We start from the raw sequence: 12141 nt of genomic DNA, 5'->3' as shown, positions 1-12141 counted from the left end.
GAGGATGGAAAAAGCCTGCAGGAGCATTGCTGCACAAGCAGAATATATCTATCTATTACGAAGAGAGCCTGGCCACCATCTCTCGCTCTTTTTCTCATGTCTGTTGTCGTGCGCGCCCCTGTCGGGGCTTTCATGCATTCAAAGCGCTGCTTCCTTCATCACCGGGCCTCTCCATGCACCCCAAAGCTGCACAACCCCGGGGCATAGCCATGGAGATGAACGGCAGCAAACCCAGAGAGGGACAAGTTAAGGCATACTACTGGGGAGAAGCCGCCCAAGGGCTACAGCAATGGAAGGAAAGAAGAAGGGCCAAAAGGGGCGATTCAACGGGATGCTTTTGAAAAGGTTGCAATTCCTGGCTGGGAGCCGCCAGGGGGCGCACTAACCGGAAGGTCTGTCCGCCACAGAGTACCAGGTCGAGGCGGAGTTCGGTGCGCGGGCAAGGCAGGGAGCGCCAGGGAGTCGCTCGAGGCAGCTGGGTCGGCCGGGCGTTCATGTTGTACCTTCTGCTGTCGCTGCCCTTGGGGAGGAGGCGGGGATGACTGCGCTCCGGCCGCAGCTCTCGCTGCACTAGTTTGGCGCAAAACCCGTACCTCCGAGTCCGTAAAACCACCATAGAGAACGGCCTCTGAATTTAGAGGAGGGGCCGCGCAAGGGTAGAGCGGGGCAGCCGCTTTCCGCTCTAGGCTGCGGGGAGGTCTTTGTGGTCTGTTTGGGCGGAAGCCCGGGTCTTTTGGCACAGAACAAATTCTTCCTGTCCGCGGGTTAAGGCTGGATACGCATTAAAAGGGTCTTGTACGTTACAAAGCGAATGGGAAAGGAAGTGGCGCTTTTAGAGGAGAACGGAAGTGGAGCAACCATTATCTGGCCTGCCAAAATCAGAATAATCAGTGCGCAATGTCCCTTTAACTGTATACTGTTTGCTATAATCATATTTAAATATGTAGCAAGAGTTCCAGGCAGAAAAAAATGGCACAATGCAAATATCCTTTCAATTATCCTTTTCTTGTCAGGCATAGGGCTTAGGAAGTTAAATCAGACCAGGATTGGGGGGCACTGTTGTTATTCTGAGGTTTTTATTCTTGGCAGTCTTTTCTTTTTTTCTTTATGTTTGGTTTGTAGTTATTTATATTGTTTTAAATTCTCTTCCCCATCCAGATTCACCTTGAGAAGCCATATACATTAATACCCAGTGGTATTTTAAGCTTACTTTCGAAATGTACACTATTGATAAAACACATGTAGTACTGTACAGAGGACAACAAAAAGCTAAATTTCCACTTCTTTTAGCTGGTTACCTGCTAAAATCACATTTAAGAATAAAAAAGTCACATCAAATATGCTGGGCACTGAAGTAGAAGCTGGCATTCATTTCGTAGTATAAATAGTACATGCTCTGTGCCCTATAACATTTGAATCCTTGATTCTGCTGTTATGCATTTTCTTTAAATTTCCCAAATTGATAAAATCAATGGGTACATAATGCATTATTATTTTCCATTCAGTCATCACTACCATCAATATATATATATTTCATTAAAAATTACCATAATATATTTAAGATATATTCAGTTGACCTTAGGGTACTATAATTAATTAACCATCTGAAAGGCCAGCTCTTAGTATAAAATGGTATGCAAATTATGTGGAATCATAGAGCTGTTACTCAAGTTTTTTTTAATGCTTTTTATGTTTGTGAGGATTCTTTCTTTTTCAAAGACTACACATCACAGGATAGAAGGTAACTATACAACATGCTTTATTATGGTACACATCTTTTCTAATAATACTTGCTCTGGGTTAGCTGCACCCTCCTAGGTTTTATAAGTTGATATAGCCATGTAAATAATGATAGTTATTGCTTATAGCAAGTAAGTCTTAACATTTGTATAATGGCGTACAACTTTTGCCTTCCTCCAAACGTTCTTGAGTGTCTTGGGATTAGGTGCTGCCTCAATGTGGTTGCTCTTTTCCTGGCTGCTTACCAAACTCCAGGCCAAACTCTAAGCCAGGCTCCAAGCAGGAATCATACCACAATGAGTTAAATGTCTGTGGAGATTCTCAATTATCCAGGTCATGGTTGTCCCAAAGGGGCTTTTTCAAACAGCAACTGGACCCCAATGGGTTTCTTACAATAACCTGTGATCCTGGCAGTTGACTGATTGCCCTTTTGCTTCCTGTAATAATTGTACATTTCCAAACATCACTTCCTACTTCATTGCCTGCTTGTTGTCTTCTTATCTTCCACCTTTTCTCCGCACACCCACACTTTGGTAGGCTGAGAGCCTGGGTGGGGTGAGGCTGCCTATGGATGTTGGCAGGGTGCTAAAAATACCAAGGTATGGTTCAGTTAGCTAGGCCAGGGCTTTTCAACCAGTGGTACGGGTACCACCTGTGGTACATTGGCACCTGGCAGGTGGTACGCGACCATCCTAGAAAAGTGGTAGCAGGGGAGGGGAATGAGCTGAACCAGTGGCAGCACCACACAAGCCTGAGAGAGAGATGGCTGGAGCTGCAGGGCTGTCAGGGCTCAGCGGAAGCGCCAGGATCAGTGTCGCTTTCCAGCTGATCGGCGGTTCTTCAGGGCTGTCAGGGCTCAGTAGAAGCGCCAGGATCAGCGCCAGGATCCAGCTGGAGCTCGGCGCTGATCCTGGTGCTTCTGAGCCCTGAAGAAGCACCAATCAGTTGGAAAGCTGCACTGATCCTGACGCTTCTGCTGAGCCCAGAAGAAGCGCCGATCAGCTGGAATGTTGCAGCATCTCCAGGGTCTTGTGATTTACATTCATATGCTTGGCAACTGTTGTAAGTCGAGGACTACCTGTACTTTATGACTTTTTTCCTTTTTTTTTGGGTCATCAAGTTTTTGACACCTTGCTAGGCGACTGGTGGTACTCGGATGTTGCCATATCCTAAAAGTGGTACAATGGGTGAAAAGGTTGAAAAGCCCTGAGCTAGACACCTGAAATATCAGATTGTGTACTTGTGAGTAAACTGCATAAGGGAATGAATGAGTTCATTCCCTCTTAGGTTTCTGGGGCTTTTAATGCCTCTGAGAGAAAAAGCATGAGTTTAGCCTGGTGAATTGGGGTGGGTAGGCGGGAAGTGTTTCCGCCTTGCTGCTGTTGCTTTTTGCAAATGCAGGCAGCAATCCCAGTCTCATTCCTGCACAATGTTAGGACATAGTTTTCATTTATAACCACATGAAATGTGATGCTCACATAGTTTAGATCAGTGGTGGCGAACCTATGGCACGGGTGCCAGAGGCGGCACTCAGAGCCCTCTCTGTGGGCACGCATGTTGTTGCCCCAGTCCTAGGCCTTCAACTGGGTTTTATAAAACCTTTTCGCTTTAGGCCTCCGCCACAGTGTACAAAAAAAGGTTCAATCAATGTCAATTTCAACTTCTCGCAGGAAAAAAAAAGATCTTGCAAAGTTGGAATTGATGGATTGAACTTTTTAGTCCCATCCAGTCTGCTGTTACTACCGCAGCCGCACCCACCCAATGGGCCACACCCACCCGGCACCCGACGATGCATAAGTGGGTTTTGGGTTGCAGTTTGGGCACTCGGTCTCTAAAAGGTTTGCCATCACTGGTTTAGATCATCCTCTAAAAATGCTCTTTAGAAAAAAAAATGGAAATTAAGGCTTTCTTCTGAAATACAACTAATGAAGTGACTGCAGTAGAAGGAAAGGTAGGTGCAATATCTAAATATTGGATGAAATGAATAGATTTGACAATAATTTCTCCATAAGAATTAATTAGCTTTTTTTAAAATGCCATATACATATTTGGCACTATTGGTCTAAAATGTGTCTTTATGAACAACCTCAAAACAAGTTTTAGTGCTAAAATTTGCGAGGTCTAACTCTGTCATCTGCCTAGATGGGAAAAGCATTGAGAATAATTTGCTGATGCTCTGAGCCCTTTGAAGGAAAAATGAGGTTTCAGTGTAATAAATTAAAATACAAGGAATGTTGCAAACAATTCCTTACCCAATTTTTTTTTTTTTACAAACTCAATCATCATTATCATTTCTAGATATAAAATATTACGTATATTGCTAAGGTTAAATAAACAATAAACAAAGGTAGTGGTGATGCCAATCCTGATTAACAGGATTGTAAAGATAGCTTGATGGTTGGGCAAAGCGATTAATTGAAGCCAAGAAATAAGGCAACAAAGAGTCAGCACATCTTCTATTAAGAACAGAGCAGACCACAGAGGTCCCTTATCCTTTCTGCAAACAGAACTGAAAAAGGCAACGAGCCCACTTGGTTCCAAAAGAGCCATTTTATTTTCTAAGAATCAATAGAGATCTTCTTTCTCCAAAATAAATACAAGTACAAATGCCCACCCGGCTGCAGCAGAAAGAGCCGGGTTTCTACAAGGTGGGGGAGAGGGGAGGAGGGGTCAGGCAGAGTCAGATTCCAAAAAGCTATAGTATCAAAATGTGCAAGTGAGAAGACGGCGGCCCTGCTCTGCAGAGTGTCGGTAGGGCTGGGCCGAGGAAAGGCTGATGGATCTGGATAGGGGCTATGATGCCGGGAAATGGGCCAGACTCTGTATGTTGGGAGGGGTACGTGTATGGAGCAGCCCAAATAATTTACATTCTCCCACTATTATACAGTATCTTACAAAGGTCTAGAGCCTTAGGACCCAGACAGTCCGGGTACTGCCCCTAGGAGCTATACAGGCAGCTGGGTATTGCTCGTGCAGCTGGTCAGGACAATTCCAGGCATGGAACAAGGAAGGGCAGGCTGGCACAAGAGGTAGGCTTGCCCACGTGGAGGGCATAGTGCTCTGTGGGTGTGCCCAGCACACTGGAGGGGCTGTTGGGTGCTCTGCGCATGTTCCCGCAGCCAGGCTTCCCAAGGCTGGAGCTCCCTGCTCCCTTCTCCCGTACAGTCCAGCTGCACTGAGTGAGCACCCAGGGCGGGAGCCCCTCGGAGGGTCAGTCACTCTCGCTGGAGTCGCTGGTCTGCTCTCCTTGCACTTTGTTCCGGTGCTGCATGGCCCGGTGATAGGCAATCTGGACAGACTTGCGGATGTTGGACTTGCGGCCTTCTAGCATCTTCTCCTTATCCAAGTCCTGGTTCACGCCCAGGGGCACGAGTTTCGTGCGGGGCAGCCACTGCCTGCAGAAATGGAATGTGCAAAAGTCACTAGAGCACTCCCCAAAACAAGAGCGACTCTTCCGTCCCCCGTTCCCGCCTTTCCCCTAAATTAATTCCCTCAACCTCGATCTAGCTCTGTCCCTTCCTGGTAGCTTTTGGTGCCTGGAGAAGCGGGAAGCTTCAGCCCTTACCAGGTGCGCTTGTTGTCGAAAAAGAGGACCAGGTAGAGATGCTCCCGTGCTTCCTGAGTCATTTGCTCTCCCAGCTTCAATACCTCCATGGGAGGCACAGGAATGGGGACGCCGTGGTGGAACATCCCTTCCCGGGGCATCTTCGGATCAATGATCTGCCAAGAGCAGGAGGGAAAAGGTCAGGCATTGGGGGAAGCCATCTATACGACGTGTGACAAGGAGAGGTTTGCAGAAAAGCAGATAAAAAGGAAACGGGAGATCCAGATTAATGGCATATGTGCTCGCAGCAAAAGACAGAGAATGAATGTAGCACTGTGGATACAAAGTCATAGTGGAAACACTCAGCTCTAAGCTCCCAATTCGACCAGAATTCACTAAATAGTCTTTTGCTGTTACAGAAAACGGCCTCCTAAAACCTTAACTTTCAGAGATTTCTTCTTCCACACAAACAAGTTTTTCATTCCTTGTCACCTTTGCCCAGCCTAATCTCCAGACACACTAGTTCTCGCCGTCTCCAGCTGACATATCCAACAGTCAGGTTAGTAATGATGGGAAATTGTAATTGTAGAAGAAAAGAAAAAAAAATCAAATCTTTAGACTCTCCGCTGTGTGTAGAAATGTGCCAAGAATTCTCCAGTACTGCAGTGACAAACCTCAGATTTTGTGCGTAGGGGAAAAAAAATAAATAGTTGCTGCTGTTTCTATTAGGATTGTTCTTAAGGTTCTGACTATGCAAGTTATATCATATGTAACACTGCATGTACAATATTCAGTAAGGATGGTATGGAATGGTGTCAGCAGGGCCAAATCAATAGAATAATGTTTCTCAGCCTTGGCAACTTGAAGATGGGTGGACTTCAACTCCCAGAATTCCTCAGCCAGTTGCAAGTTTGAGAAACCCTGCATAAACAATACGCTTGAGCTCTCAAATCTCAAACTTTCTGGTCTTTACAATCCAGCCCTAACCTGCTCCCTTGAGGGAGTGGTTTTTTCATTGCCCATCTTCTAAGGAGGCAGCTCACCTGGTGTCTTTCTCTCTAAAGCAGGGCTTTTCAACCAGTGGTACAGGTACCACCTGTGGTACATTGGCACTTGGCAGGTGGTACGCGACCATCCTAGAAAAGTGGTAGCAGGGGAGGGGAATGAGCTGAACCGGTGGCAGCACCGCACAAGCCTGAGTGAGAGATGGCTGTAGCTGCAGGGCTGTCAGGGCTCAGTGGAAGTGCCAGGATCAGTACCAGGGTCCAGCTGGAGCTCAGCACTGATCCTGGCGCTTCTGCTGAGCCCAGAAGAAGCGCCGATCAGCTGGAATGTTGCAGTCTCTCCAGGGTCTTGTGATTTACATTCAGATGCTTGGCAACTGATTCATATTTATGACGGTCACAGTGTCCCAGGGTCATGTGAAGTGACCAAAACCTGCTGCAACCACCCAGCAGATGGGGGGGAATAAAGACCAAACACCCCCACCCACCCCTGCTGCCAATCCTCAACAGAAATGCTCACAACAATGAAAACCTTGGACAGGAGGAAGAGCACCGTCGGGTGGGCAGGCAGGTGTCTTGCTCGGCTGTGGCTTGGGGGGCACTTTTTTCAGTAACTTCAGTAACTTGTAACTTCAAACAGTCACTAAGTGGACTGTTGTAAGTCAAGGACTACCTGTACTTTATCACTTTTTACCTTTTTTTTTTTTTTGGTCATCAAGTTTTTGACACCTTGCTAGGCGACTGGTGGTACTTGGATATTGCCATATCCTAAAAGTGGTACAATGGGTGAAAAGGTTGAAAAGCCCTGCTGTAAAGCAGTGGTTCTCAACCTTTTTAATGCCGCGACCCAAACCGGTCGTAAGTCGAGGACTAAACCGGTCGTAAGTCGAGGACTGCCCAACCGGTCGTAAGTAGAGGACTTTCCCTGCCCGGGAGCGCCACGCATGCGTGGTTCCGCCCCCTGTGCCGGCCGAGGCGTAGCTGGCAAGTGGCAGAGACGGAGCAGGCCGACCACCAGCTGGCCCAGCCCAAGGGAGGTAAGGCACCCGCCGGAAAAGGGGGAAAAAATGGCGGACAAAAAAATGGCGGACAGCCTTGCTTGGCGACCCCCGTGAAATGGCCGATCGACCCCAAATGGGGTCCCGACCCACGGGTTGAGAACCACTGCTCTAAAGCTCTGGTACCTGAGTTCCCATAGCCTACTAATTTTCTGGTGAAAGGTAATAGTGACACAATCGCTGTAATGCCATCTCCTGGCCATATTATTTGCCATCAAGTAATTTTCGATTCCCAGCAACCATATAGAATACAGTAGTGGACAAAATTGTGGAAACCTTTTGGGAAAAGTGTACAGTAGAAATGCCACCTTTGGTTAAGTTTCCACCAATTTTTCTTCTAATATCTTTATAACTGTAGCCTTGTTCACTTAATAATATTATTTTACATCACTTTCTGGGCAACCAGTCAACTCTTTACACCATTACTTTAGTTTTATTACGTTTTACAAGCTCACTAAATAAAAGAACACAAAAAAACCCAACCAACTTGATAGCGATCACATAACACCCTGACAAATGTCCTCCTCTCAGCTTCAATACATGACATCAATCACTGAATCCTACTGTGATCTGATTGGCTCATTGCCAAAACAAGATGACGCCTGATTGGCTCTCTAAACACTCATGCTCATTGGCTACAATCAGATGAAGGAAAGCTACCTAATATCAACTTAAGCAAGTTGTGCTTCCTTTTTCTGGCTATTTGGCTATAACTTTTCATAGAATACAGTACAGATAATTGAACACACTATGTTGCATTGCATTCCTGAATAAATTATCTTTCCATTGATATATAATTTTATGGTTCTACTCCCCCCCAAAAGTAGTGTTATTAGCCATCAAACCTCAAAAATACCTTTTCCCAATTTTCCCACAATTTTGGCTATTACTATAGACAGATTTTCTCCCAGCCATAAGAAGAATCAGCATTGCTCTACCATCATCTTAGGAGATAGATCAATTTCAGAAGGGATAAAGAACCAAATTTTAGAAAGAAAAATATAGAAATCATTTTTTTCTACTTTTAACATTGTAAAAATGCAGTGATTCAGGATCTAACCTACAAGGACAATTTGCAACATAAAACAGCAGCAGAGAAATGTATTAAACTACCCCACCTGTGTGTCCCACCCCCAAAATGGCAGATCTGATTAATTCCAAAAGGTCCTGAATTTTACTGAGCTAAAAAAAAACCCTATGGTCTCAACATAGTTAAAAGATAGAGTCACCGAATATGTGCAGAAATAAAAAAAAATACTGGATTTAAGAATACAGGTAGCCCTCAACTTACAACAGTTTGCTTAGTGACCATTTGAGGTTACAATGGCACTGAAAAATGTGACTTATGATCTTTTTCAGTTACGACCTTTGCAACGTCCTCATGATCATGTGATCAAAATTCAGACGCTTGGCAACTGGTTCATATTTATGACCGCTGCTGTGTCCCAAGGTCACGTGATCATCTTTTGCGAACTGACAAGCAAAAGTCAATGGGGAAGCCAGATTCACTTAACAACCGGGTTACTAACTTGTCAACGGCAGTGATTCACTTAACAACTGAGGCAAGGAAGGTAAAAGGTAAAATGGGGCAAAACTCACTTAAAAAACGTCTCACTTAACAACAGAAATTTTGGGATCAATGGTGATTGTAAGTTGAAGACTACCTGCACACAGTCAAAATAAATTAAACTTTAATGCAGATTCTGCCTAAAATATTCATCTAGTTCAGGGTTAGGCAACCTTGGCTCTTTTATGACTCGTGGACTTCAACTCCCAGAATTCCTGAGCCAGCACAGCTGGCTCAGGAATTCTGGGAGTTGAAGTCCACGAGTCATAAAAGAGCCAAGGTTGCCTAACCCTGATCTAGTCCTTAAAGGTTTCTCTGGAAACAATTCCATCCAATTCCAGCCATGTGTTAGAGCTTTTCAGGAGACGGTGCACCCCAGTTCAGGCGCAGCAATCCCGTTCCCCATTTCTCCAAAGGGTTCTGCCTCTTGAATTTCAATAGAGCACCCCTTTTTCTCTATCCAGAAGGGAGGGGCTGAGGGAATCCCTCGAGGGAATCCCATGCCTAGCAGAAGTTTATATTCAAACCCAGAGGCTGACTAGCACTTAGAACGGCAGGACGGGCTGCAGGATTGTGAATCCTAGCTGGCTTTTCACAGCCGGAAAAGTTCACTCTTTGGATCTATGCATCAAGCCGTAATGTACTTCTTTCTACTTTCTAGTCCAATGATGGCGGGCCTTTTAGAGACCGAGTGCCCAAAAACCGCTTCGCCCCTGCCCTGCCCCGCCTCTCCTGCCCGCAAGGCCACCCACCACCTCCACGGCCCACCACAGCAGATCGCCCAGGCAGCCCAGCAGCGTCATGGCGGCCACGCCCTCTGTCCATGCTCCACAGCATCATCTGTACGCAATGGGGGCACGAGGGTGGAGTCTTGTCCCTGCTGCCCGGCTGCCATGTCCTTGGCTGCTCTGCTCTGCGCAGGCTGCACCCGGGGCGACTCTCCTCCAGGGGGGCTGCTGGTGAGGGGGCCATGGGGGGTGGCGGGGCTGGGGCGATGGCGTGCGTGCCCACAGAGAGGGCTCTGAGTGCCGCCTCTGGCACCTGGGCCATAGGTTCGCCACCACTGTTCTAGTCAAATGAATACTCGGTGATGGATGCTCCATCAAGAAGAGATGGGACAGCCATTTATCCGAAACGGCATAGGGTCTGAACGGGGGGTTGGACTAGAATACCTCCAAGGTCCCTTCCAGCTCTGTTATTCTATTATTCTGATCATTCGCAACTCTCTCTTTCTCTCTCACACATATATACACCGAATACACATTAAAACCTACCAGAGCTGGATAAGATGGGTAACCCCGGCATTTGGCCCATACTAGGTCCAAGGCATCCAATGGAGAATCCTCATCCTCGGAGAGCCAGCCAGCTGATCGGCTGATACTCTTCCGGACCACTGCACAAAGAGGAAGAAAAAAGGAGGGGGTCTGTGCCATCCTTTTGCCAACCCAGCCCTGATGGGGAAACCAGAAGAAATGGCTATCAGATACTCACTGCCGTGGCCCACACCTCGGCCGGTTCCCACCGAATAGGACTCGTTTTCTGTCCCTGACGTGTCTTCGCTGCTGTCCTCTGGGAAGTTTACCCGGGAGAAAGAGGGCTTCCCTCTACCTTGCTTGGAAGGAGTAGTGCTACGAGAGAGGAATAATTTTCTCAGAGGTGGGGCCCAGAGAAGCATTAATCATGTAGCGGGGACTGCCTGAGAGTGCTTGCAGGAGCTTGACTGGGAAGGGGAAGATTGGGACAGCTGCAGTGGCTTGGGTGTGGCTGGCGTGAGTGGAAGGAGGAAGGATAGAAAAGGGAAGAAAAGGAGAAGGTCGGGGTGGTTTTGAATCCTGAAACCTGAAGAAGAATCCTAGAGAAGAAGCACCAGGAGGAGAGAGACTGGTGGTGCCAACTGTTGCTGCCAACTGTTGCTGTGGACTTTGGAGGCATCTGGACTGTGGCCATCGCTGCTGGCATAGGTGCTGGGCTATTGTGGGGGGGGGGAGTCGCCCTGGGGGATGAGCCATTGCCATAACATACTGGCCGTCGTTGTTATTATTACCATCAGGAGCCGGGGTTTACCCCCCCATTTCATCGGATTCTGAACAATTGCTCAGGGGCCTGTTACTCCTGCTGCTAAAGCAGCCCTGAGCTATTATATACATCTTCAGAGCATCAACCACTGTGACTGGTTAAGTTCGTGCCTGAAAGTCCTGTTTCAACAAGAAGAGCCTGCCACCCATTAATGCTGCGTGAGTTCCGGTTGTAAGACATCTCATCGATCTCTAAAGAACATCGCTGCAAGGCTGGAAAAAGGGGGACGGGGCTGGGAGGGCCTGGGCATTGGCGGCCTCTGAGGAGGTAGCGCTACAATCACAACAAAGGGGCTAAAAGGAAGAATGGCTCTAGGACGGGTAGGCAACCTCGGCTCTTTTATGACTCATGGACTTCAACGCCCAGAATTCCTGAGTCAGCATAGCTGACTCAGGAATTCTGGGAGTTGAAGTCCATGAGTCATAAAAGAGCCGAGGTTGCCTACCCCTGCTCTAGGAGGAGTGGAAGGGACTCCAGAAAGCCATCCGTGAACTTTGCATAGGAACAAAAGGCCTCCCAAGCAACTGGCGGGAGAGCCTGAGGAAGCCGAATGAACAGGGTAAGTCCCAAAAACCTTTAGTCCAGCATCTTGTTTCCCAGGTCGGTCACGCAAAGGGAGCTAGGAAGTTTATATGCCAAGGGCAGAAGCTGAGGGCCACGGCCTACTGCATGTTTTTGCTCAACAACAATTTATATTTTGAGATGTCTTCCCTGTAGATCAGGGGTCCTCAAACCTGGCCCCTTTATGACTTGTGGACTTCAACTCCCAGAATTCCTCAGCCAGCATGCCTGGCTGAGGAATCCTGGGAGTTGAAGTCCACAAGTCATAAAAGGGCCAAGTTTGAAGACCCCCTGCCGTAGATACTAGAAATCATACATAGCTGTCAAGACTCAAAGCCACAGAGTCCTGTCTAATTTTCCTCCCAAGGCAATTCTCATTGGAAAGATGCAACCATTCCAGATTCCTGGGAATCTGCCTCGTCCCGTTCCTTTTGCTTTTCCTTGCTAGTAAGTGCCCATTGGTCGGTTCCATTCTAAGCCACCCAAATTATGAAATCCAAAAGAGCACTCCCTATCAGAGTAGACGGAATAGCTTAAATGCCCTTGTGGGCATTTAAGGAGCTGATGAAAGATAGATAGATAGATAGATAG

At 47.1% G+C, this 12141-nt stretch overlaps 1 protein-coding gene across 4 annotated transcripts in view; it reads right to left on the bottom strand.

The window, feature by feature from the left end:
- Positions 1-4309: 4309 nt before the first annotated feature.
- Positions 4310-12141, bottom strand: part of BRPF1 (bromodomain and PHD finger containing 1) — a 34725-nt gene continuing 26893 nt past the window's right edge. For all 4 annotated transcript variants that reach the window (XM_015819870.1, XM_015819872.1, XM_015819874.1 and 1 more), the window contains 4 exons: positions 10405-10541; positions 10188-10306; positions 5306-5460; positions 4310-5135 (listed from right to left, as the gene is read on the bottom strand). In XM_015819870.1, the coding sequence (XP_015675356.1) occupies positions 4952-5135; positions 5306-5460; positions 10188-10306; positions 10405-10541 (595 nt within the window). In that variant the 3' untranslated portion in view covers positions 4310-4951. The remainder of the gene's footprint in view (positions 5136-5305; positions 5461-10187; positions 10307-10404; positions 10542-12141) is intronic.

The sequence above is a fragment of the Protobothrops mucrosquamatus genome, unplaced genomic scaffold, assembly GCF_001527695.2.
Source record: "Protobothrops mucrosquamatus isolate PMUCROS unplaced genomic scaffold, P.Mucros_1.0 scaffold1007, whole genome shotgun sequence".
Taxonomy (NCBI): Eukaryota; Metazoa; Chordata; class Lepidosauria; order Squamata; family Viperidae; genus Protobothrops; species Protobothrops mucrosquamatus.
The sequence above is the reverse complement of the archived record's forward strand: the minus strand, read 5'-3'. Positions and strand labels throughout refer to the sequence as shown.